The sequence below is a fragment of the Coenobita brevimanus genome, chromosome 71, assembly GCF_032717465.1.
Source record: "Coenobita brevimanus isolate Jiangsu-jjx chromosome 71, ASM3271746v2, whole genome shotgun sequence".
Classification (NCBI taxonomy): domain Eukaryota; kingdom Metazoa; phylum Arthropoda; class Malacostraca; order Decapoda; family Coenobitidae; genus Coenobita; species Coenobita brevimanus.
The window spans coordinates 44,987,192-45,015,039 of NC_137024.1; the positions used below are offsets into that span (position 1 = coordinate 44,987,192).

General features: G+C 45.3%; 1 protein-coding gene across 1 annotated transcript in view; it reads right to left on the minus strand.

Annotated features, from left to right (window-relative positions):
• Nucleotides 1–27,848, minus strand: part of mmd (disintegrin and metalloproteinase domain-containing protein mind-meld) — a 540,350-nt gene that overhangs the window by 254,183 nt on the left and 258,319 nt on the right. The window contains exon 7 of the mRNA XM_080277960.1: nucleotides 3,938–3,951. Coding sequence (XP_080134086.1) covers nucleotides 3,938–3,951 — 14 coding nt within the window. The remainder of the gene's footprint in view (nucleotides 1–3,937; nucleotides 3,952–27,848) is intronic.

Below are 27,848 nucleotides of genomic sequence, written 5' to 3' on the forward strand. Positions count from 1 at the left end.
AAGGAAGGAAGAAAATAAGGAAGGAAGGAGGGAAATAAGGAAGGATGGAAGAAAGGAAATAAGGAAGGAAGGGATGGAACAGCGAAAGGCACTAAAGGAAGGAAGTGGAAGGAAGGAAGGCAATGTAAGAGAAGGAAGTGTCTCTATGACGATCAGAAGCATTTGTAACCTTGTGCTGTAGCCCCCCCCCCCCCACACCTGCTGTAATCTACTTCTGTGATGTCCGTGTGCTTTTCGTTTGTGCTCGTTTCTTTCTCACTTATTTTTTTATTTATTTATCTATGTGTCTATCAGTGCCTACCTATTTACCTACCAACACAAACATCTACCAACCTGTTTGTACATGTCCATCTATGTGTCTTTTATATTACAGTTCGCGTCTCTCTCTCTCTCTCTCTCTCTCTCCTGTCTTCTGCTGAGCAAATAACGTTTTCCACACTGCCTCCCAGGTCTCTCTCTCTCTCTCTCTCTCTCTCTCTCTCTCTCTCTCTCTCTCTCTCTCTCTCTCTCTCTCTCTCTCTCTCTTCTTTGTCATTTTCCCTCCTTTCTATTCCTCTCCAGTCCACGCTTTCTTTGTTCTATCTTTACTCATCCTCTCCCTCCTTCTCCCAACGCCTGATATAGTCTTGCTTTATTGTCCTTTATTTCTTCGTCATTCTTACTATCGTCTCCTGTAGTTCTTCCTTTACATGCCTCCTCCCGCTTCTCTCTTTCTTTATTTTCGTCTCCTTCTCCTCCCCCTTCTCCTCCTCCTTTTCCTTGCCTTCCTCCTCTTCCTCTTCCTCCTCCTTCATTCTTACGACCTCTTCTGTCATATCCTCCCTCTTCACTACTTAATATTTTTCACCTCCTCCTTCTCGTTCCTCTTTTATCCTTCCCTCCTCTTCATTTACCTCTTCTTCCCTCTCCCATTCCTTGTCTTCTCCCTCTATTCGCCATCATCTACTACTACTACTACTACTACTAAACAACTACTACCACCACCACCACTTCTTCTTCTTTCATTACTTGCTTCATCTCATTTCACATTCTCCATCCTTCCTTCTTTATCTACCTTTCGCTTTTACTTCCGTCTTCCTCCTAATTTCCTCTCTCCTTCACCTCCATACTTCTCAAATTTAGCTTTTCCACTTCTTTCCTTAGCTCCTTCCTTCTCTCTTTTACTTCCCTCCTCATTCCAAGCCACTTTAACTTTGCTCCCTCCTTCCTTCCTTCTTTCCCTCTGTATTTTCCTCCTTCCTTCAATTCTTTCGTTCTTCTATCCATCCTGTACCTTCTCTTGCTTCCTTACTTTCACCTTCGCACCTTCTTCGTTTCTCCTTCTTCGCTTTCTTTCCTAAGTTTATCGTTCCTTTGTTTCCTGCCTCCTTCTTTGCTTCTCTGTTTCCTTCCCTCTTTCCAATCCTCCTTAATTCTGTCTCCTCCTTCTTTCATTTCCTTCTTACACTCTTCCATCCTTCACTTCCACCTCTTCTTTCCTCTATTTCTTCCTTTCATCTTATTTCTTCCTCCTTTCTCCCCTTCTTTATCACCTTTCACATCCCCTCCATTTCCTCCTTCCTTCTTTCTTTCCATCCTTCCTGCCTTGTTTCTTTCCTTACCAACTTTCAATTCTCCTCCACTTCCTCATTTCCTTCCTTCTCTCCTTCGCCTCCCTCCTTCCAAGCCTCCTTAATTTGCCCCCTCCTTCATCCCTCCTTTCTGCTCTTCTGTTTACTTAAGGATGCCATTTCTCTCTCTCTTTCTCGCTAATATCCCCCCCCCCTCTCTCTCTCTCTCGCTCTCTCTCAATATCCATCCCACCTCCCTCGTTTTTGGCTCGCTCACTTTCTCTGTTTATACGAATTCCATCTCTCTCTCTCTCTCTCTCTGACAAACACACACACACACACACACACACACACACACACACACACACACACACACACATTCCTTATTCCCCTTCCTATTAATACCTTGTCATTCCCGTCTGACATTTTCCACCCTTAATTTCCCCTCATGCGTTCCCTCTCCGCTCCCCTCCTTTTTCCCTCTTCCCTTCTCTCCTCCCCTCTCTTCCCTCCCCTTCCCATCATCCCTATCATACCTCCCCTTCCCTTCTCCTGTTTCCTCCTCTATATCCTTCGATTCCTCCCCTCTCTTCTCCCCATAGCACCTCACATGCTTCCTCACTCTCGTAACCTCGGGAACAACTCTACCTACTCCTCCTCTTCCCTTCTTCCTTCCCTCCCTCTTTCCCTCATTTTTCCCTCTTCCTTCCCCCCTCTCTCTTCCTTTTATTGATCCCTCATCGTCCCATCTTCCTTCCCCTCTCTCTTCCTCCTTTCCTCCCCCTTTTTCTCTTCGTCCCTAACCTCCGCTATTCCTCTTCCCTCCCTTCCTTTTCTTCCTTTCCCCTCTCTCTTCCTCCTTTCCTCCCCCTTTCTCCCTTCGTCACTAACCTCCTCACTTCCTCTTCCCCCCCTTCCTTTCTTTCCTTCTTCCTTACCTTCTTTTCTTTACATCTCTTGTCTTACACATTTTCAATCTCTATCCAGCATCTCTTCTCTCTACTCTTTCTCCCTTTCCTTACCTCCTCTTCCCCCTCCTTTTCCCCTCTTTCCTCCCCTCCTCTTCAGCTCTTTCCTCCTTTCTTCTTCCACTTTTCCCTCCTCTTCTTCCTATCTAACCTTTACCTCTTCCCCTCTTCCCTTCCTCTCTCTCTCTCTCTCTCTCTCTCTCTCATCACACCTCACCTGCTCCCTCGCTCTCATAGCCTCGGGAGCGACTCTACCTTCTCCCCTCCTCGTTTTCCTCCCCTCTAATTCCACTCTATCTCTCTCTGTCTCTCTTCCTATTTCACTATATCTTTCTCTGTTTCTCCAACTGGTTCTCTGTTTCCTTGTCTGTTTACTTTCCTTTTTCAACCCCGTGTGTGTGTGTGTGTGTGTGTGTGTGTGTGTGTGTGTGTGTGTGTGTGTGTGTGTGTGTGTGTGTGTAATTCCCACTCTATCTCTGCTTGCTTCCCCTCTTTTTACTTTTTTTCATTTGTGTTTGTCGGGCTAAGATGCGAATGAATGTGTTTGAGTGGATGAGTAAATTGGGAGTGTGTCGTCCTGTCTCGGCTACCTCCCTTTCCTTGAGGGAAGCTGCCTAGGTATATAGATAGATGGATAGTTTCTACGCTCGTCCGATATTTCTTGAGCTCTCTTTTATTATTATTATTATTATTATTTTTTTTTTTTTATTATTATTAGTAACAGTAGTAGCAGTAGTAGTAATAGTAGTATATGCAGCACTAGTAGTAGTACTAGTAGTAGCAGTATCAATTTGTTTAAAGTACCAGTAGCAAAGTCATGCTGAGATTGCATTTATTTCCGAGATGGACTGTTGTTTCAAGCTTTCTATACTCTTTTTGTTCTAACTTGGCCGAAAACTGCCAGATCTCCATTTTGGATTGCGAGCGGCGTGAACTCTGCCTTTCTGTTTAGAACGGGCAGGATTTCCACCTCTCTGATATATGCACAAAAAACTAACGATGGCCTCAGTGTGTCGGTTCTTGTGTACGGGGTAGATTAATATACAGTTTAGTTCAATGTAACTGTTTAAGCTAGGATGATGCAAATAACTTCCTCTTTTGCCTCAACTGACGACTTATCTACTATATTCTGGTTAACAACAAGCGGCTTTACTCATCCCTAGCCAAGGTCCCAACGTACAAGAGTAAAGGATACAATTTTATTTCCCGTTTTTCAGAGGAACACTGCCTTGCCACATTTAGTAGTATTAATCATACCCTTACCACAGCCAACGTAAGAAGTTGTTAAATAAAGATAGAGTCTCGCCAACTTTAATTAATTCCAATGGGGTTTAATGTTCGCCTCTCAGTTACTCGACCCCCAGACTTTGCCCCTGAATTGCGCTCCTTTTAAAAACTTTGTGCCTGCGACCCAGTGACCCTGAGATGCTCTGCTCTGCGGTGGGCTGGGGTGGGGTCCTCTCAGCCAATCAGTGCTTCTTTTAAAGTCAGTCCAACCAGTTACCGTTTCGCCTGGGTTTTCTGTGATTCTAGTGGAGTCTGATAGTTTCCTTTTTTATTTTCTTTATCATGATTATAATTATCATCATCCTTATAACCTCCACCCTAACCTAACCTAACTTAACCTAGCCTAAACCAGCTTAACGTAATAGTACCTAATCTAATACAGGATCACTTATTCTAACTTTTCTACAGATCTAACATTCCTTTTCCTGGCTAGCTGCTGAACATTACCGATTTACCAACAGCATTACCTTATACTCGTATTTAAGTCCGTTCTCTAAGTCTCCGCAGTCCACCTCCGCGCAACCTCTAACCTTACGCCTCCTCTGATGAACTCTTTTTTTTCATCCAGTCCCAGAGAATTAATCAATCATTTCAGGCCCAACTTCCAGTCCCTTTTCTATATATTTCGTCTATGCTGGGTTACAGATATTAACCTTACACCCTTCTCTCTCTCTCTCTCTCTCTCTCACACACACACACACACACACACATTTTTCCTTTCCTACCCTCTCCCCTCTTATCCTAAACCCCTCCTCTCCTGCGTCCTCCAGCTCCCCTTCCCCTTCCTAGACCTACTCAAACAGCCCCTTGCCTCTCCCGCTAATACCACTCTTTTAGCTCCCTTTCTCTCGTGCCTTTACTCTCTCTCTCTCTCTCTCTCTCTCTCTCTCTCTCTCTCTCTCACACACACACACACACACACACACATTCACCGATTTTCCTTGTCCAACAACTCTGTATCCTTTCACTCTCCCTCCATTTTTCTAATCTCTCTCTCTCTCTCTCTCTCACACACACACACACACACACACACACACACACACACACACACACACACACACACACACATTCACCGATTTTCCTTGTCCAACAACTCTGTATCCTTTCACTCTCCCTCCATTTTTCTAACTCGTTTCGCCTATTTCCTCCTCCTGCACATCCCTAACCTCAGTCTGTCCCTCCTATTCACCCATTTCACTTTCCCATCTCCCCTCTCATGTTATCCTACCACGTCCAACTCACTAATCTCTCCCTATTCCCACCTCTTCCTCTTCTTCCCACAATGCCTCCCATTCTCCGTCCTCCCCACACTCCCTTCTCTCTCTCTATCTGTCTCTGTCTCTCTGTCTGTCTCTCTCTGTCTCTCTCTCTCCTGCATGGTGTCGGTACGGCCCCACGGCACAAGTCACCTCAAATCTGATGTAAGGTGGCCGCGTCTGTCCCAGTTTCCATTACCCGCTTGGCTCACCTCCAGCACGCCCTCCTGTGCTCTCCTGTCATCTGATGCTGTGCTGTGCTGTGCCGTGATAGTGGGATGTGGTGTACTGAGGCAGTGTATTGTGATGGTGTGGTGTGCAGTATTGTTGTGATGGTGTGCTGTGATGTATTGTAGTGATGGTGTGCTGTGATGTATTGTAGTGATGGTGTGCTGTGATGCTAGGCAGGGATGATGTGTTGCGATGTTATGCTGTGCTGTATTGCTGTAATGATATGCTATACTGTGCCGTGCTGGTAATGTTGTGTAACGCGTGTTGTGCTGTGCTTTGAGATGCAATTATGCTGTGATGTAATGGTGTGCTACTCTTACTGCGCCGTGGTGTATTGGGGTGAGGTGCTGTGTAGTGTGGTGGTGTGGGCTACGCTTGTGGTAGATGTGGGGGGGGGGGGTAGGATGGTGGTGTTATGTGGTGAGGCCAGACTAGCTGAGACTGTCCTATGTAGTATGCTGTGGCTATGTTAGTTGAGATTAGACTATGTTGTGTGATATGATGCGTGTGGTAGTGTAAGGACTGTGAGAGGTGAAATGTTGGTGTAGTGATGTGAAAAGGAGACAGTCTGGCAGTGATATAGTGAGTGTGGTCGGGTGGTGTGGTATGGAAATGGGGGAGAGGATGTTCTGGTTGAGAGGGGATGATATGGTGTGGTATTGTGAGGTGAGACTCTGTGTGTTGTGGCGCGTAGTGTTGTATGGTGTTGTGGCATGGTATGGACAGTTTGGTGTGGTGTGGTGTGGTGTGGTAATTTAAGTATAATGATAGTGGTGAGGTTATAAGTGGTATGGTAGTAACAGTGGTAGTAATGGAAGTGACAGCGACAATGAATTCTGGGAGGTACTGTGGTGAATTGCAATGAGGTATGATGTTGGCAGAGGTAGTGGTGGGACGGCGTTGACATGGCGGGAATGTGAAATGGGTACGAAATAAATTAAGTGAAAATCTGATATAAACACAGAAAATGTATCTGGTGTATAACGGTATGGTATGGTGATGACTGGCAGTGGTGAGATGTTGATGACGGCGATGACAGCAGTCCAAGATGGGTAGTAGGTAAAGTAATTCAGGCAGAGAAAACCAACGCCAGATGCAAGGAGATTCTTTCATCCTTCACACCTACGTACAAAAAATCGTCCTCCTCACCTCTTTACCTCAATCAACCCTGGTTAGAGGACTTGCCAAACTCTCCTAATTTCCTGACCTCAATTTCCGCGACCTCTGAGCTCTAGTTCGTGACCTCTGACCTTTCAGCTGGAGGACGACTTTTTCATTTTGTTTCAGCTAAATTTAACTTATTCTATTCAACTTAGACCTCCCTCGTAATGTAGTGGAAAATAAAGACCATATATGACCCTTCTAGTTCGAAAAAGTCTATCCAAGGCTAAATAAGATCGTCTGGAGACAGCAAGAATTAATCAAAGTCGTCGTAATACAGACGTTAAGCATCTTGAATCCGGGTGACGTTCTTTGCTGTTTATTCTTGCTACAAGCAGACGTTCTTGTTAGGAAAGGCTTGTCTAGTTCCAATGTCTCTCATAAGCCGAGTAAAATCATAAGGAGATGGCAAAATAATTCCGGGTTCAATGGGTTAAATTCTTCACTACGCCATACCTGGCTCCCACCCCCGCCCTAACGGCCTCCCTAAACCCTAATTGATTCCCCCCATGTTCCCCCGACCTCTCTAAGCCGTACCTGCCTTCTTCCCCCTCCCCCCCAGCCCCCCTTAGCCATACCTACGACTTTCTCCGTTCCCTGCCCTAGAACCTTTAGCCCTTAATCTCTTTTATTTTATATGCAAAACATGTCAACATCAACTCCTTCACCTTGAGGAGTTTCCCAAAAAGCTGGATAAAATGGGCTCAGGGAAGCAAACATAGGGCAAAGAAGACGCCAGGGGATAATGGGTATTTCTTTTAACCCCTTCGTTACAAGACGCTTCCCAGACTGAAGAAAACACATTCGACGCAGCAGGAATGAAGCTAAACAAATGCCATCTTGTTTTATTCAGTAAAAAAATAATAAATGACACCCAGAAGAAGCTTTATATTGGTGTGTGTGAAATAAATGGTTAAGAAAGAGGGTAAAGAGTCTCCTAGGCCTCCGAGAATACAACCGTGGAACCAGAGGGAAAACAGGGTGACTCTCTCTCTCTCTCTCTCTCTCTCTCGACCTTAATGTCTTGCGCTGATTGGCTTTCGACGAGCTGCTAATGAGAGAGAGAGAGAGAGAGAGAGAGAGAGAGAGAGAGAGAGAGAGAATGTTTGTATATTAACTGTGGATAATTACAGATAATCAAAAACTGTACACAAATAAAAGTGTGTGTGTGTGTGTGTGTGTGTGTGTGTGTGTGTGTGTAATTCACCGGGTCGGTCAGGATCACTTGATGGTCGTCATGGTCAGCTTTTACCCTCCCGGAAGGGAGCTGAGAGCTCATATAGTCCGATCTAAAGGCAAGGATGTGACCTTCACACACACGCACACACCCGTCCCCTTGCTCGAGGGGGACAGTAACCACCCACTTCGTCAGTGAAACTTTTCGCAACCTGAGCGAGGCGCGAACTCCCGTCCACCAGTTGGCAAGCGGGAACGTTACCACTGCACCAGTGTGTGTGTGTGTGTGTGTGTGTGTGTGTGTGTGTGTGTGTGTGTGTGTGTGTGTGTGTGTGTGTGTGCGTGCGTGCGTGCGTGTGTGTGTGTGTGTGTGTGTGTGTGTGTGTGTGTGTGTGTGTGTGTGTGTGTGTGTGTGTGTGTGTGTGTGTGTGTGTGTGTGTGTGTGTGTATTCGCACGCACTAGGGGAGAGTGGAAGGTAACTGTGGGGTACAAAGAGAGAGAAAGACAGTGAGGGAGGAGAATATGAGGGAGGGGGTTTAAGTAAGGATGTGGAGTAACTGAGGAAGTGGGGAGTAAGTGAGGGAGTAGGAAGTTAGTGAGAAAGTTGGAGGAAATGAGGGAGTGGGGAGTTAGGGAGGAGGAGGAACAGTAAATGAGGGAGTGGGGAGTAAGTGAGGGAATGGGGAGTAAGTAAGGAAGTGGTGAGTAAGTGTGGGAGGAAGGGTGTGAAAGTGAATGGAAGCGAGGAAGGGGATGGGGGACGGTGGTGGAATAGAGAAGAAAGGAAGGGGATGTGGGGTGAAAGTGGGGAGGTGACAGAAAGCGAGCTGATAAGAAATGGGGAGGGGAGTGGTGGGAAGAAACAAAGGAAGGGGGAAGCTGGATGACGGCAAACTGAGGGCGAGAGAGTAAAAGAGGGGAGAAGGAAGGGAGAAAAAGTAAAGTGGGGAGAGGGGAAGGGGGGAAAGAGGGGGTGGAGGCAAGGGACCAATCAGTACTCCCCACACACATTTCCGGCCCTCTCATTGGTGGACATTTGTGTTTACCCTTCTGCTGTTTTTAGTTCACTATTTTTTGATCCTGCTTGTGTAACACTCAACGATAAAAGGGAAGGGACTCCATTTTTTGCTCTCAAGCATCGCCCACTCCATATATTTTCCTCTTCTCTGTCTCCCCTTCCATAATTATTATTCTCTATCTCCATCCCTCGGTCCTCATTACTGTCTGTCTCTCGTTCCATACACATTCCTCCTCCATCATTATCATTCCATATACTTTTCCCTTCCTCTAATTCCCCTTCCTGTCTCCCGCTCCATGATTATCCTTCCCTTTATCTTCCAGTCCTTACAATATCTCTCTCTGTATATTCCAGTCCACATTATTTTTTTCTCCCATATCACACATTGTCCCCGCCTCTATCTTTCATTTCATACATGATTCTCTCCCTTATCGACTGTCTATTTTTCCCTTCTCCATCTCTACTTCGCTATATTCTCGTCTATTCTGTCTCTCATTATTTCCTCTTCCTCCTCCAGCTCACGTTTCGCGGATCTTTCTCTTCTCTCTCTCCTACTCCAAATACTTCCCATCCTATCCCTTCCATTCCAATCGTCCTCCCCTTCTGTTTCCGTATTTACCCCTTCTCTTTATTCCCATCTCATATAATCTCCCTCACTGTATCTCTCTCTCCACGCTTTCTCTGAGTGCATTATGTATGACGGGTTGTAGCTGGGGTGATTTTGAGGGCTTTTGTTGCAACTACCTTTGATGAGCTTTGAGACTAGGCGTCGATGGTAGACAGATAGATAGATAGATAGATAGATAGATAGATAGACAGACAGATAGATAAAGATACACAGATAGATAGACAGACAGAAACACTGACAATCGTACAGAAAGATACATAAACAGACACAGATTAATAGACAGAGATACAGAGACAGACTAATATACAAAGAGGTTGACAATTACATGGGAAAACAGATGGATAGAGCTGCATACAAAATCAACGGACTGACAATTAGACAGAGTGGGAAGCAGGTAAACGAGTTAAAATTATTACTGAAACGACACGTACGATCACGAGGTGGTAACAGACCGAACAAAGATTATATGAACGCCCTGGTCTGTGTAACGATGTAGAAACAGACAAATAGACAGAGACTGACAGACATAGATAGATAAGATAGGTAGATCGGTAGGTAGGAAGACAGATACTTATATAAATAGACGGGGGGAGAGAGAGAGAGAGAGAGAGAGAGAGAGAGAGAGAGAGAGAGAGAGAGAGAGAGAGAGTTACGCAACAGGAATAGTTGAGCACTGACCTTTAGAGACAAATAAACGATCGATTTCAACAGTGCTGACTATTTACTATTTGTTTTACTCGTATCACGTTAGCAGCTTCTTTCACTGAGGAAAACAGGAACTGCAAAAGGGGACATAATAAAAATATAAACAGAAAAGAGAAAGCCCTCGTACACACACACACACACACACACACACACACACACACACAAAACAACAACAACAATACACGGCACTAAACATACAACCCTTCTCTCTCCCAGCTATTATCGATACCCCACTTCACAATTTCCCCACCCCAGGCAAATCACCCCCCTCCTCCTTCATCACTCCCTTCCTCCTATCGTCCTACTGGCCATCCCCTCTTTCCCTACCTATCCCTAATCACCTCCATAGACTAGTTCCCCTCCCACTATATCGCTTGACTCCCCCCCCCTTTTACTATCTCTACCCTCCCCTCTCATCTCCAACCTACTCCTATTCTCCCCCTCCCTTTAACCTCTCCCCTCACCTACACAGGCTACTCCCCATCCCCACATTTTATTCCAACTTTCCCATCCTCCCCTGTCTCCACTCTTACTGGTCACTCCCTTCCCCCCCACTCGCTTCTTTCATCATTCCCCATCCTTCTGGATATCTCCCACTCCCCCCACCACACACTTCGCCTCCCCAACTATATTACTCTTCCCACACTTCCCCAATTGCACTTCGTCCCCCACCTCCCCAGCCAATATTATTTCCACTCCCTATCCAACAAGCTGTTCACTCCCTCTCATTCACCCCCCCCCCCACTCAGACTCACCTACGAGCTATACTCCCCAAACTTTTATCTCCCCATCTAACAAGCTACAAACCTCCTCACTTATCACCTCACTCCTTCCCCTGAACATCTCTTTCTCTCTCTTCCCCCCTCCCCTCCCCTTCCACACCTCCATCACTTCTTCACCTGCCCAGGGCCAATAAGACTTACTGGCCATGCACCTACCATTCCTCTCTTCCCTGACTTACATCACCGTAGATACCATACCGTCACACAGATCTCCCTCATCCTCTTGTACCTAGTGTAACCTCCGCATTCTATCCCTTTCCCTCCCCTCAACTCCGCCTATCCTCTCCTCCATCTCTCTCTTCCCCTTCTCCACTCACCTCTCCAATACTCTCACCCCACCTCCCGAAACCGCCGTCTCTCCCACCTCTCTCTATCCTCCACCCACCTCTCCACTACCCCCACCCTCCTCCGTCGCTCTCCCCCTCCACCCACCCCTCCTCCACCTCTTTCCCCTTCCACCTCACTCCCCCTCCACCCTCCCCTCCACTACCTCAGTCCTCCCTGCTCCCACCTCACCCCTTCCCCCCCCCCCACGGCCGAACTCTGGATAATGAGCCCCCCGCCCTTCACCCGTAAAAAATTGGGTGGCCATCCCGTTGGAAAATGCGGGGGGCGGGTTGGGGGGGCGGTCGCTCCCTCCCCGCAACCCTCTCTCTCCTCCTCTTACCTTCATGTTCTCTTTCTTTTCTCTCTCATACCCTTCTCCTATTCCCTTTAGTTTCTCTCCCGTTCTCCCTTCTGTTCCCTCTAGTCTATCCTCCAGCTCCCTCTCCTTCCATTCCTCCTCCCTCTCTATTCCCTCCAGTTCTCTCCTATTCCCTCTTGCTCTCTTCCCGTTCCCTCCTCCCATTTCCTCACTTTCTCCCCCCCCCCATTCCCCTTTCTCCAGTTTTCCTGTTCCCCTCCCTTCTCTCTACTTCCATCTTTCACTTCCTTTCCTTATCGTTTCCCTCTTCCTTCTCCCTCCCATTTTCTCTCTTTTCTCTCCCATTCCTTTCTTGTCACTCTTCTGTTTCCCTTCACATTCTTCTTTTATCCATATAATACTTCTTGTAATCCCTCCCATTCCCTTTTTGTCTTCTACCTACTCTTTCGCTCCTCTACTGTTCCTATTATGTTTCTCTCCCACACCCCATTCCACAATCTCCCGTCTCTCTCTCGCTCCTACTATTTCCGTCATACTCCCTTCTCCTTCTCCTCCCATTCCCCTTTTTTCACCTCATGATATATTTCCTTCCTCCTCTGTTCCCCATATGTTTACCTTCCGTTCCTATCAAAGTCCTTTGTTGCAACGATTCTCCCGTATCCCCTCCCTCACTTCCACCCACATCCCCTCCTGCATCTCCCAATCACTCCCTCCCTCATCTCTCTCACACCCCCTGACGTATTCTTACCTATCCTCTTGTTCGCTCTCACACTCCCGTACCCTCTCATGCATCTCCTACTTACCCCTACCTCACTTCCTCCCGTATCCCTCCTTCACTTCGTCCAGCATCCTCCCTTCACATCTTTATGCATACTTCCCTCACTTCTTCCCGCATCCCTCCCTAACCCCTTCCTCATTTCCTTTTACATCCCTTCCTTACCCTTCCCTCGCCCCTCCCTCACTTCCTCCCGCATCCCTACCTCACATCCTCCTATATCCCTCCCTCACCCCTCCCTCACTTCTTCCCTCATCCCTCGCTCATCCCTTCCTCACTTCCTCTCGCCACCCACAACACTCCTCTTCCCGCACTCTCTCTCCAGCATCATCTTTCTCCCTCTCACTGTCTTTCTCTCCTTCCCACTTTCACCCACAAATTTCATCTCATTCTACTATGACACTTTCCCCATATCCCGTTCCTTTCTCCTCGGCCTCTCATTCTTTTTAATTTCTTCTCCTCTCAACTCTCTTAGTCCTCTCTTTTTTCTTCTTATTTTCCTCTCGTCCTCCTCCCTCCTTTTCTCTTCCAAGTTCTTCTATACGGCCTTTTTCTCCTCTTCCTTCTTCCCCTTCCTCCATCTTCCTTAATGCCTCCCACTCTCCTCTCCTCTTCCGCCCTTCTTGTCCTCTTTTCTCTCTTCTCATCATATACCCCTCCCTCTTTCTCCTCTCATTCTTTCATATCCTTCCAATTCCTCTGGAACATCCCTCTCCCTCTCTTTTCTCCATCTCTCCCTTCTCTCTTTCACCTCTCCTACCCTTTTCCTCCCTGTCAAGTACCTCTCTCAATATCTCTGTCTCTTTCTTTTCTTCCCTATCTCTCTCTCCCATTCTTTTCCCTCTTTTCCTCCTCTCTCTTTTACCATCTCTCCCTTTCAAATTCTTTCCTCTCTTCCTCATCATCTACCTCTCATTTTTCTTTGCTTTTCTCTCTTTTCCTCCCTCCCTTACTTAACATTACTTTCCCCTCCAGCTTCCCATCTCGTTTTCCCTTTCCGCCACTTCCCTTCTCTTTACTTCCCTTTCCTTTCATTACCATCTCATCTCCCCTGGTCCTCCTCCTTCTTCTGTTCTTCCGTCCCATCCACTCTCCCGTCCTTAGCTCTTCTTCCCTCCTCTCCACTCTCCCCTCCTTAGCTCTCCTTCCCTCCCCCACCTCCTCGGCGAGATACTATTCTGCTACAAGCCCGGATATTAGCAGGCGTTCAGGTCCTTCTTCCCAGATTACCCCTCTCGCTTGGACGACCCTCGGGCTGATGGCGCAACGCGTTCCCGCCAAAATGTCCACCAGTTTCAATGTCCCGCCATGCCCTGTCTACGTGCTGGCAGAAAATGTTGATTGGAGAGTAAGAAAGATTTTTTTTTTTTTTTTTTTTGATAGATGATTGTTAGGTGTGTTGACTGGGGAGCGAGAGCAGATTTTTGGACAGACGGGCAAACAAGAGGGTAAGAAAATGCTTAGTGAACATTTCTGACAAACGACAGGTGACGGGGAAAGAACGTCGACTGGAGAGTGACGAAGAACATTTCGATACACAGACTGACAAAGAAAGAATGCTGATTACAAGTCGAAAAAAAATTACCACTTCATGAATAAAAACATGCGGAGGGTAAAAGTAGTGTGTGCAAAATACGGTGTGTAAAAAATGGGGTGAATAAAAAGTCGGGAGAGTAATAAATGGGGCTGCTAAACAAAATGGAGTGGATAAAAAATTTGAAATAATATATGGGATGGATAAAGAATTTGGAGTAATAAATGGGGTGGATAAAAAAAATTGGAAGTACTTAATAGGGTGGGTAAAAAATGGGGTGGATAAAAATCTGGGAGTAATAAATGGGGTGGGTAAAAAATGGACTTAATAAAATATCTTGAAACTAACAAATGGGGTGGGAGAAAATGGGGTGGGTAAAAATGGGGACTGGTATAAAAATGGTGTGTAAAAAGTGTGGATGAATAAAAATAACAGATGGGTAATACGTAGTGTAAATAAAAAAAACTGTGATAAATGGGGTGAAGAAAAAAGAATGGGCAGATAAGATAAATGGTGGGTAAAAAAAAAAAATGGGCTGTTAATACGAACTGCGAAAAATGGAGTGAAAAAACTGAGTAGGTGAAAATGGGGTTTGTAAAAATTAAAATGATAATATAAAAAAATGAAGCATGTAAAAATGACGTGGTAAAAAAATGATGCTTAAAAATGAAGTAAAAAAAAATAGACAAAAATCAGATGGGTAAAAAAAACAGAAGAGCAAAAATAGGAGAAAATCTGCTGGGCAAAAATGGGAGTGTAGAATATGGGAAGATAAAAAAAAAAATGGAAGAATATACTGTGAGGATAATAAACGGTGGTAAAAGAAAATGGGAATCCAAATATTTCTCTACACTGTCTCAATACTACTCAGACTTTACGATATCTTGCTTAGGTAATCAGTAATCAAGAGTTGCTGATTTTTTATTAGTAAAGCCTAAACATGTAAAGGAATATTTGCCCCTGTTATCAGTTATGGATGATGGTAATGTTTATATGATTCACTTTCTTATCTTGTATTTTCCTTATCTGCATCATTCTTCATTTAATTCACACTCCTTTCAGATAGTTTCGTCTTTTTCTTCATTCTTCTATCGTCAATATATCTCTTGTTGACTTCTTTATCTTCCTGTTCTGTCACCTTTTTACTCAAGTTCTTTCTCCAATCCCCCCCCCTCTCTCCCTCTCTCTCTCTCTCCACGTAAATCCCCCTCCCGCCCCACAAAAAATCCCTGGCAGCTCCCCTGGAAAATCTGTGACGCGGCACTTCAGTTGCGGCCTCCCTCGGGCCCGCCTGTCTGCCCGCACGGCTAAACCTACCTCACGTCACCGCAGGGGCTGGGGCTAGACAGGGGGTTAGAGAGAGGCTGAGGACTAGAGAGAGGGAAAGGGAGATGGCTGAGGGCTAGACAGGGGGATAAAGAGAGGCTGAGGGCTAGAAAGGAGGCTAGAGAGAGAGAGAGAGAGAGAGAGAGAGAGAGAGAGAGAGAGAGAGAGAGAGAGAAGGGGGGGTTAAAGAGGAAACTAGAGAGAGGACTGTGGGCTAGAAAGACATGGCTAGGGTTTAAGGTTCGTGGCTAGACAGGGGGCTAGGGAGAGGACTGAGGACTTGAGAGTGGACTGAGAGTTAGAGGGCTAGGGTTAGAGAAAGGGCTAGGGGGAGGACTAAGGGCTGAGGGGTAGAGAGGGCTGAGGCCTAGACGGGGTACTAGGGAAAGGGCTGGGGGCTAGAGAGAGCTGCGAGTTAGAAAAGGGGCTAAAGAGAGTGCTGGGGCTTGAATAGGGACATGGAAGAGGGCTGAGGGCTAAATAATGGGGCTACAGGGAGGGCTGAGGGCTATGAAAAGGGCATGAGGAGGCGTTGAGAGCTAGAAAAGGGTCTAGCGGGAAGGTTGAGGGCTACAATAGGGGCTAGAGAGAAATGATGGCCAGAAAAGGGACTAGAGAGAACTGAGGGTCAGAAAAGGGGCTAGAGGGAGAGTTGAGCACTAGAAAGGAGGCTAGGGGAGGGCTGAGGGCAAGAGAGGGGCTAGACACGGGTTACCGGCTTGAAAATGGGATGGAAGCTACAACATGGCTAGAAGGCTAGAAAAAGGGCTTACTGACAGAGAAAGGGATGGGATCTTATAACAGGTCTACAGGGTACAAGATGGCTGAGACTTTTGGACACGAATGCTTGACCTACAACTGGTATCGTAGGGGGCTGGAGCTCATGGCTACAGTGGGGGATAGAGTGAGGGCTGAGGACTATGGGCTAGAACAGGGTTGAAAAGGGGCTACAACTGGGGTTAGGAGTCGGGGTTGGGAGCTAAGAGAGACTAGATAAAGTGATAATCAAATGGGGTTAGGCAATTCAAGCATGAGGCTAAAGATGGGGGCTGGGACTAGGAAATGGGGCAGACAGAGAGATAGGTGCTTGCTGATGGCTAGAAATGGGACTACAATAAGGGCTGGGAATTAAGGTTGGGTGTAGAAATGGAGTTGCCGAGTTGTGTTAAAAGCTACAAGTTATCAAAACGGCAACACTAAGACTGTGGACTATAGAATGAACTTAGGGCGAGATAAAGGACTGAGGACTAAGAATGGGTCTAGGACCAGGGATGGGGGTTTGAAGTTGGAACGAGAAGCTACTGACTGATGCTGGGGATGAGGCTACAAAATAGGAGCAGGAAGCGAACTAGGGACTGGAAACTGCTAAGAAAAATGGCTAAGGACGGGGGACATAAGTAGGGGTAATGAGCTAGAAGGATATTGACAGGTGCTAGGGCAACAGGAAAGGGCTGGGAACTTGAGAAAGGGATTAAGAAAAAAATAATATTGAGGTTGGAACTACGAAACAACTCGAGGACAAAGGCTGCTGAGAGGAGGGAAAACACGAGAATGTTTTTTTCTTTTATGTATGGCAAATAGAGTGGCACAGCGAATTTACGGAAAAGAGAGGGAGGATAAGAAAATGAGAGTGCAACGGCAGAGATCAAGAAAGGAGAGTAATCCTAACGCAGCAATAATATAAGGAGGAGATTACCACAGCAAACGGTATAGAAAGGACAGTACCACAGCAATGATACTTAAAGGACAGTACCACAGCAATGACAGGGAAAAGATAGTATCACAGTAATAATATGAAAACGACAGTACTACAGCAATGATATGGAAAGGCCAGTACCACAGCAATAACAAGGAAAGGATGGTACCATAGCAATGATAAGGAACGGACAGTACCACAGCAATAACAAGGAATGGATGGTACCATAGCAATGATAAGGAACGGACAGTACCACAGCAATGACAGGGAATGGATGGTACCACAGCAATGGAATGGAGACTACCACGGCAATGATATGGAAAGGATAGTACCACAGCAGTGAGAGGGAAAGCAGAAGTCGAAGCAGAAGTCAGAAAAAAAAAAATATCGAAAAAGACCAAGTACCTTATATTGTTCAAAGGCGGAGTTAAAAGAAGTAAATATGGACACAGAAGACGAAAAGGAAAAGGGGCTGGCACTGAAATATTTAGATGGAAAGGAAAGAGAAGAATAAGATATACTAGAGGAATACATAATGAGAGGAGGGGAAAGAGGGAAGAAAAATGGACACAGGAAGAGATTGAAGAACGGAGGGGAAATGGAAAAGATGAAATTTTTAGTAAACAAATGAAAAGAATGAAGGAAGAAGAGGTGTGAGAAAAAGGACTAAAGGAGAAAAAAGTGATGTTGGCAAGCGAAATGGCACAGACGTAGAGAACAACTGAAAAGAAACAGACAGGGAGGACGAGGAGAGAAAGTCAAGAATAAGAAAAATGGAGAAATACGAGACTAATGGTGAGAAAGATAAAGAGACGCATACATAATATGAATAAACAGACAAAGCAAAACAACACAAAGGAAAGAAAAAAGGAAGAGGGAAAGGGCACGAAGACGAAGGCGAAGAAAGAAGACAGGGAAACGGAAACAAAAGTAGGCAACTAATGAGGTGATTAAATGAGAAAAAGAGCGAGAAAACGAAAATAAAATAAAAACAGGCTATGCAATGAGAGAGAGAGAGAGAGAGAGAGAGAGAGAGAGAGAGAGAGAGAGAGAGAGAGAGAGAGAGAGGAGAGGAGAGGAGAGGAGAGGAGAGGTGAGGAGAGGAGAGGAGAGAGGAGAGAAAGAGAAATGAGAAACGATGAAAATGAAGGCAGAGCACAGGTAATCAAGGAAAGTACTCGAGGAATGCAAAGGTAATGAAAAATAACGACTCGAGCGACTAATAGAGGCGACGGAAATGAAACGAGGGAGATGTACATTAGGGAAGTACATTTACTTTTATTACATTACCATATAAACAGCACGTACACACACGTACACACACACACAGTCTCTCTCTCTCTCTCTCTCTCTCCACTTATTTGTCATTCCTCGCTCTCATTTTCTCTTCTTTTCTGCCCTTCGACATTCCTGTTCCCTTTTGCCTTTGTTTTCTCCCTTCTCTCACTTCTTCTTTTTCTTCTTCGAATTTTCTCCAGTTTCCTTTCTCACTTTCTCTCATTTTCGTCTTTACTTTCCTTGTTTTTCCTTTTCATTTTCCAGATCTCTCTCTCTCTCTCTCTCTCTCTCTCTCTCTCTCCAATTCCCTTTAATTCTTGCATTCGGGTTTTTCCCTAATTTAACCACCTCCCTTTTCCTCTCTTCACCCAGTCTTTTATTCCTCCTCCTGCTCCTGCTCCTCCTCTTCCATTTTCCTCTCTTCCCCCAGTCTTTTATTCCTCCTTCTCGTCCTCCTCCTCTTCCTTCACCTCCTACTCCTCCTCGATCCATTATTACAGTACTTCCAAATTCGTCTCTCCACTGTCTCTCTTCCTTTTCCCCTTATTGTCTTGCTCTTCATTGTTTCATGTCCTTCCTTCTACTTTTTCACATTCCCTCTTTCTTTCCTTGGTTTTCCACTTAAAATAATAAAAAAAACAGTCTGTCACAATTAAATTAGTTCTTCATTTATTTTTCTTAATTACTAATCTATTATTTCTCTTTCATTTATCCCTAACTGTCTTAGCACAATCTCTAATTCCCTAATCAGAGTCATCATTTCTCATCTCCTCCTCATTCCTTCACTCTCCTCTTCCTCTTTTACCTGGCCTTATTTCCATATCTTTTTCCCAGATTACTTTCTTATCACCTACCCATTCTCCTTAACTCAATTTTCCATTTACCTTCTTCTTAATATTCTTTCTACACCCACCGTTTTCATTTATTTTCCTCCTTCACGATTTTTTCCTATTCCATCCTCCCATTCCCCTTTTTGCAATGCTGTCTTTCTCCTAATCTTACTTAATAAATGTTTTCCTTGTCAAAATGTCATCTCCTTCACTCTGTTTCCTCCCTCCCTTCCTTCCATCCTTTTCTTTTCTTAATACTTTTGTATCCCAATTTTCTCTACTTTCACTCTTCTCTCCCCGTGCCTGTCTCTCTTGCTTATTCCCCCCTCACCCTCTCCCTCCAATTCTCTCCTCTTTCACACTCACTCTTCTACTTTCCTATTCCCCCTTCCTGTTCTCTCTCTCTCTCTCTCTCTCTCTCTCTCTCTCTCTCTCTCTCATTTTCCCATTCCCCCCTCATTTACATCCTCGTCTCTCCTTCCTCCTCTCAATTCCTCCTTCCTCCCTCAATTGTTTTCCCATCCATTCCCTCTGCTCCCTCCCTCCTTTTCCACGTCCTCCCTTCAATCTGTCTCCCTTTCAATCACACTCCCTCTCCCTCTCCAAATGTTCTCCCTTCCTCTCCCTCCCTCCCCATCACATCAACACTTTTGCATATTATGATAAGTAAATTAATCGACTTTGCTTGTTTCTGTTATTATTGTTGTTCTTCTTTTCTTCTTCTTCCTCCTCGTCTTCTTTTCCATAGTCACAGTTGTGTCCGATTCCTCTTTGACTTTTCATTTAGATTCATTCTTCATAATCTCCTCTCTCTCTCTCTCTCTCTCTCCTTCATGTCAACTTATTTTCTGATTATATAGTCGTCACACACACACACACACACACACACACACACACACACACACACACACACACACACACACACACACACACAACGTCCCTCCCCAGTATATCCCCTCAAGTCTTTCTTCCACTTTTCCCCCTGCCTTTCCTTCCCCACGCCCTCCCTCCACTCTGTCCCCCTTTCACGAAAACTCCCTTCTGCTCTCATTTTCTCCCTCCCTCACTCCCCCTCCATCTCATCAATACCTTCCTCCATCATATTCATTTCCCTCGAGTCCTCTTCCTTTTGATTTCTCGCCTCCCATACCACCACACTTAATCCTGACGTCCCCTTTCACCTCCACCTCAATCTCCCTTTCATTACTCTCTCTCTCTCTCTCTCTCTCTCACACACACACACACACACACACACACACACCCTCCTTGCACCTTCCTCCTCGCTCAGTTTCATATTCCCTCTTCATCGTCCTTCCATTTCAACTCATCCACTTCCTCACCCACTCTCCTCCTTACATATCTCCTCACACACCTAACTTCCACACCCTCCTTACACCCATCCTAACCACCAAACTTTTGTATCTTTCCCTTTTTACACATAACTCCCCCATGCTCCCTCACACACACACACACACACACACACACACACACACACACACACAGCTCCGATTCAACATTCTCATGCCATTTCTCATAAAACCCCCAACACAACCCCTCCACACACTCCCTCCTCTCCTCCTCCCTTACACCCCAAACACAACCTCTACACACACACCTCTTTCTCTCCCTCCCCTCTCCCTCCCTTACACTCCCAACTTTCAAATGCAACCCACCCTCACACCACAGTTCCAAACACCACCCTTCTCTGTTCCCCCTCCCATTTCTACATTCCTTCACCCTTGCTTATATCCATACTCTTCCTTTTCACACTCTCTACTTTCATATTCCACCCACTCTCACCATCGCACATCCTCACTACAACCTTACCCTCTGCACCCCCACCACATCCCCTCACCCTTCCTTCCATCCCCCCCCCCTCCCTCGCTTCTCTCACAACCCCAACTTTCATATTCCAACCCTCCCCCTCCCCCACCACCAGCTGACCATTCCCTTCCCTCTGTGTCTTCCTCTGATTAGAAAACTTTGCGGCCCCCCAGTCCTGACACCAACCAGCACCATATATTTAAGTCTCCCACCCTCATTCATTACTCCTTCGCTGTGTGTGTGTGTGTGTGTGTGTGTGTGTGTGTGTGTGTGTGTGTGTGTGTGTGTGTGTGTGTGTGGAACATTACAATTACTGGACAAACATTTCATATCTACACACACCAAAAAATTAGTAACAAAAATTAATATATATTAGTCACCAAAGGGATGTATTATAAAATCTGACAAGTTTCTGATAGTTTGAAGGTATATTTGTTGACTCTGTTTAGTACATTATACATTCGGATGTTTCGTACTGCTACTGTATAAATATATGTCGTGAGGTCTTAAGCATAATACTCTCTGTCTGCTAGTCTGTCTGTCTGTATATCTAATTCTGTCTCTGTCTCTGTCTGTCTCTCTGTATCTGCCTGTCTGTCTCTCAATCTCTGTCTGTCTGTCTCTCTCTGCTTGTGTCTGTCTGTCTGTCTTTCTGTCTGTCTGTCTGTATCTGTCGCTGTCTCTGTGTCTGTCTGTCTGTCCGTCTGCCTGTCTCTCTCTGCCTCTGTCTGTGTCTGTCTGTCTGTCTGTGTATCCGTCGCTGTCTGTCTGTCTGTGTCTGTCTGTCTGTCTGTCTCTCTCTCTCTCTCTCTCTCTCTCTCCCTCTCTCTCTCTCTCTCTCTCTTATCCACACCACATCAAGGGCAACCCAGCCAAAGGAACTTGTCCTCAAAAGCCTAAACTTTGGAATTTAATCCGGGTTAACAGGGAAGCTTAAAAACTTTGTGACTTTATCGCCCCAGAATAATCGCACGAGTCGCTCCCCCTCCTCCCCTCATCCCGAGTTTGTATCGCGGCGTCGTTTCGTGTCGCTTAGTAGCTGATAATATGATGATGGTGTTGTCCTGGGTGGGTTGGGCAGGCCTCGTTCTTGCCCTGAGCCTCGTCTTGACTTCAGGGCTTAAGGCGTAATAAGCCGGATTAAGCCGCCACTTTTAGAGGGATTAGGAACCACGTTAATGTTATTCTAATGAAGGTCTCGCTGGCCTGATTCCCCCTCTCCTCTTCCTCCTTACTCACCTTCCTTTTCTCCCGTTTAGGTTTTTCTCTTCTTTCCTCTCCTTTAGCTTCTCCTTTGCCCTTCCCTCCCTTTAGCTTTTTTTTTCTTCCCAGTCTCTTTATTTGCTCCTTTCCTCTTCCCTTCCTTAAGACTCTCCTCTCTCCTTCCTTCACCCTCTAGCATACGCATACTCTCCTCCCCTCTCTCTTTAGTTAGTATCCCCTCCTCTCTTTTGTTTCTCTCCTCTCCTCCCCTCAGCCTTTCCTCTCATCTTCCTCCTTTTAGCCTCTCCTCGCCTCCCCCCTCCCTTTAGCCTCTCCTTTCCTCCTCCCCACCTTTAGAATCTCCTCTCCTTCCCATCCCATTAACTCCTCTCCTCCCCTTCCCTTTAGCCTCACTTCTGCTCTCCCTTCTCCTAATCTTGGCTCCCCTCCTGTCCCTTTTGACCTCCCTACTACTGCCCCCAGCTTGGTTAATGACGTGTGGGCCATCAGGCGAGGTGAGTGACGGGATCTGTAAGGAAAGGCGCAGGACAGAACTAAATCACAGGTGCTGGCCAGAAGGTACACGCGAAACTTAACCCTTCTGCCTGACTTGTTGAATCCACTGACGTATAATTCATTTTAAGCTGGCCATCACCTGTCGATTTTATTTGTTTCTGAAGAGCCCTTTATTAGAGATGGAACTAAGGAAGGTTGACTCTAACGTCTATATTTCAAAAAGTCACTCCTAAGCTGGATATAGTTGTTTGGTATTAGTGAGAATTATATCCAACGTACTGTATCGAAGGGGCTAAGCATAATATTCAAACAAACCGAAATTTACTGGGTGACGGAGAGAAATCCTTGCAGTCACAGGCATCAAGAACAACCTCGTGTGACCATTCGACGTGCTACTGGTACACTAAATATTTATAATTAGGCTAACACATCAAACGATTTTGTTCAAGGCAGAGAAATAGTTGTAGTCAAAGAGATAAAAGAAATTATATCAAGTTCCAAGACTGAAGGAAGCAGCATGAGTGTACCATGAGGGCCGTAATGTGGAACGTTGATGAAGAGTACCTGAGTAAAGCAACTTGTGTAAAAAAACAAGAATCTTAAGGTGTGACTGACTGAACTTGATGCTCCATGACATGCTCTCGCATCTAAAAAGTAACTGCAGTGGACAACAGGGGTACCCTTGTGCCAGGATATATAGAACAGGGTGAAAGATATAACAAGATCACAATTGCTGCTGAAGGTAAGGAATATTGGACCTGTATGGGAAAGATGACAAATACGATAGGTTGCAGGGCTGAATGGCGAAAGGCGCTAAACAAGAGGAGAACACATACAGTATTTCAGGATTTGTAAGGAGTTGCAGGGCACAACAACATTAGGGGCATTCGGAATGGAACATAGGCAATTTATAAAAAAAAGAAAAAAAAAAGGAACTATAGCCGGAACTGTAGTATGGGAAGAAAACTGTGCCAATATTCCTTTACCTCTCCAGTACGATGACACGCATTTTATTCTTGCTGAAGCTACAAGGTATTATTCAGCCTGGGGGAGACGTCTGGCAGTGAAGGGGTTAATGAAGGACAAATCTTACCCTGATGTTTAAATAGTCTAACCTAAAGTGAATAAAATCGTCTGGCAATGGAACGAACAAAATAAATACAAAGAAAATACAGTAGGTCTTCGTATTCAATGGGTGGCAAATATGAAGAATACAAATAGGTTCAGTGTTGTCAAGGAGGAGGGTGCATGGGAACTCAAACTGGGTGGTGACATTATAAACAACACAATAAACAATGACTAAAAAGAGGCAGGAAACACACACACACACACACACACACACACACACACACACACACACACACACACACACACACACACACACACACACACACACACGTTTATTCCTTATTACAGCTATCATCCATTATCTTCCGAAAGCATAACATGATCAGATGGATAGAGAAGGAGTATGATGCAGGAAATTCAAGTAAAAAAAATATATATATATTACTTTTAAGAGCTTAAGAAAAAAGGGAGTACAGTATGTGACAAATGAATGTCTTTACCAAAACGATTCAATCTTATCCATTCAGTTATGTCCTTTTTTTCACTACATTCTTGCAAAACGGTTCAACCCTTTCCTTTAAGTTTCGTACTTTTGTTACTATATTCTTGTGACCACTAGACTATTTAATTAACCTCTTACTACAACTGGTTCTTCGTAACTTGAAAAAATCGTCTGGCTGCAGCAAAGATAAAATGAAATAAATGACCATCGTAGTAAATAAGCAACCTGAATAGGGTGGGGAAGGAAGGGACACAAAACCTTGGGTGGACAGGTGAATATAATACGGTGGGATAAAGGATGAAGGAGATGAGAGGTCAGGGAGCGGGCTAGGTAAGAAGAGAAGAGGAGGGGAAAGGATAGGAAGAGAGATGAGAAGAGAAGGCAAGAGAGAAGAGACAAAGGGTGAGTAGAATGAGAAAAGAGGACATAATATGGCATTGGTGAGAAGTGAAAAGGCGAGACAAAACGGGTGACAAGAGAGAGAGAGAGAGAGAGAGAGAGAGAGAGACATGGGAGCGGCAACAGTAGAGTGTACTTAGTCTGAGTACCCTATGTAAGTCAGTATCACCAGAACCACTACAGAGTAACGGGAGAAGTGACTGCAACAGTTTGAGAAGAGAAGAGAGGAGAGGAGAGGAGAGGAAAGGAGAGGAGAGGAGAGGAGAGGAGGGAGTGGAGAGGAAAGAGAAGACACAAATGGACAGGGAAGAAGCGCGGAGGAGAGCAGCAGATAGAAGATAAATGAAGAGATATAAAGGAAGATTAAAGGGAATGACAGATGGCCAGGACAGAAAGAATGGATGGAAGGAAAAAGGAGGGAGAGGAGATAATGGGATGGGGAGAGGAGAAAAGAGGGGAGAGACAAAGACATGGAAAAGAAAACTGGGAGAAAGAGAGAAGAGGAAAGTAGAGGGAGAGGGAGGGACGGAAGCGGTAGTAGTAATCTAGGAGTGTACTCAATACTGGGTCTCCTCCACAAGTCTGGGAAAAGGAGAGAGGAGAGGAGAGGAGAGGAGAGGAGAGGAGAGAAGGTCAGGGGAGAGGAGAGGAGAGGAGAGAAGGTCAGGGGAGAGGAGAGGAGAATGGGTAGAGACAGACAGGTGGATTAGTGAGAGTGACAGGTGCGAGGGAATGATCGGAGGGAAGGAATAGAAGGGAACGTTGTGAGGGGAGAAGAGGGAAGGGCATAATGGGGAAATGGAAGGCCAGAGAGTAGGGAAGGATATGGGAGGGGAAAAGAGGGAAGAAATAAAGGTGAGCGCGCGCGTGGAGAGAGAGAGAGAGAGAAACCTTTAGGACATTCATTACTACTCACCGTCACAAATCACCATCAACTAATCACAAACAACACTTACCTGAAAAAACAGAGATAAAAACAATAGAAGACTCTGATAAATTAAAGAGTTATTGCTCATACAACAGAAAACAAAAATATATCCAAATTATATCTTACACCCCCTTAATCTATCTATCTATCAGTCTATCTACCTAGGATGATGATGGTGATGATGATGATGAAGTATACTGTCTATCTGATGATGGTGAAGATGGTTTTATGGCAGGTAGATGGCATGGGATACGGCGGAGGGGGAGAAGGTATGGATAGGGGAATATATCTGAGGATAAGAGGGCAGGGGGTAATTCTGAGGGGAGGGAAGGGGGTATTTCTGGATGGGTAGGGGGCAGTTCTGGATGGCTAGGGGGTATTATCGGATGGGTAGGGGGTATTTCTAGGGGAGGGTTCACTTCTGGGGGTGACAAGACTGGGGGTTATGGTGAAATGAGATGCTTCAGGGGTAGGGGGTTATATCTGAGAGAAGGAAGGGGGAAGGGGAATAAGAATGGGGAAATGAAATTAAAGAAAAGTGAGAGGGGGGAAAAAGGGAATGGGGAAAAGAAAGTAAAGGGGGAAGGGGAAGGTGGAAAGGAATAAAACAACGATGTGGGGAAATATACGAAAAGGGAAGGGAAGGGTAGAGATGACTACGGGGAAAGGAGGGAAATGGGAAAAAGAATGTGAAGAGAAGGAGAATGGACAGGGAGAAAAAAAAAAAAAAAGCAGCTGAAGGGGACGGGGAATGGAAATGAGAGAATGAAGAAAAATAAAGGCAAAAGAAATGAGAAGCGGAAAGGATGGAGAAACGAGGGGGGAAAGGAAAGGAAGAGAGAAGGAGGGAGGGATACGGGGGAGGGAGTACTTTTGAGGGGTGGAGAAGGGGGGTAGCTCTGAGGGGTGAGTGGGGAGGGGGACGGTGATAGTTCTGGGGGGGAGGGGGAGCGGGGAGATGGAGGGGTTAAATCCGGGGGTCATCAGGTAGAGTGCAAGAGCGTAGGGCGAGCCTGATAGCGCTAAAAGAAACAACAGGGGCGCATAATCCGGCCCACAGATATGCTAAACACTTACAATAACACTAACAGCATCTCCACGTATACACAAACGTACATTCATACGCACGTACACAGATCGACGCACATACATACATTCATACACACACATACATATGAACGCACAGGTACGCGAATAAACACTGATAATCATACACACAAATACACATGAACGTACAGATACGCGAATAAACACAGATCATCATATTCATACACACACGTGGACACACGCACACACTGTACATACTGTACATATACATGCATGTACAGACGCGAATATACTGTACATACAGGTAGATAATTAACCATATACATACATACGTACAGACACGCATATACATACATATATATATATATATATATAGAGTACACTCTCTCTCTCTCTCCCACTCTCTCTCTCTCTCTCTCTCTCTCTCTCTCTCTCTCTCTCTCCACAGGACGGCATATTGGGATGAAATGAAAGACTGCAGTTGAGTCGGGATAAGACCGCACGGATTTTTGTTTTCTGCCTTTCACTTCAGAATAAAAAAGCGATATGACGTCAAGAGATACACACAAGGGTAGACAGACAGAAGGACAGACAGAAGAGATTAATACACAGACTGACCGATATTTAATACAGACAAATAAAGAAATAAACTGAAGAAGTGATCAAATAAAATAGAGATGCATTAAGATGTAGATTGATAGGTCGACAGATAAACAGAGACAGATACAAAGATCCTGATACGAAGACAGACAGATAAAGATTGACAGATACATTATATAGAAACAGATACACATAGATAGATGCAAAAGGACACAAAATAGATACACAAATACTCATAGGCAGGTAGATCGAAGTGAGAGAAATAGATAAACGCCAACAGATATGTCAAGCAGAATACAAAGCAGCTTCCCAATACTCAGCATCGGATGTCAGCAGTTTCTTCCCCTGTCAGCTGCCCTATGTGTCAGCACCTTGCCCCCTCCCCTCTCCCTCCCTCTCTCTCTCTTTTTCTCTGCTGTCAACATCCTCCCTCCCTTCCTGTCGATACTCCCCTCCCTTCTCCCCTCTCGTCATCATCATCATCATCATATTCTCTTTCTCTCTCTCTCTCTCTCTCTCTCTAACCCCCCTGTCAACTACCCTCCCCATCATCCAGTCACACGTCCTCCACCAAGCCCTACACCCCACACAAAATCAACCCCACTTTCACCTTTACGCCGGAATACGTAAAGCCTAAAATCACCCTTAGCAATAGTAGCGGGTTACGGCTCTACGGCAGGACTAGTGAACACGGTACAGTACTATCGACGGATTTACGGTATTTGGATAAGACGATTTTTTTTTCCCTCTCCTTCGACGTCACTTGATCTACATGTCGATACCGCAGTCCATCAATATACGCGGAGCAGTGGTGTTGATCATGATGTTTTACCTGGACCAATAAATAAAGCCTACTGTACACGTGGTAGCGAAGATTTTGTTGGCTTTATAGACATTACTGATACCTATTTAT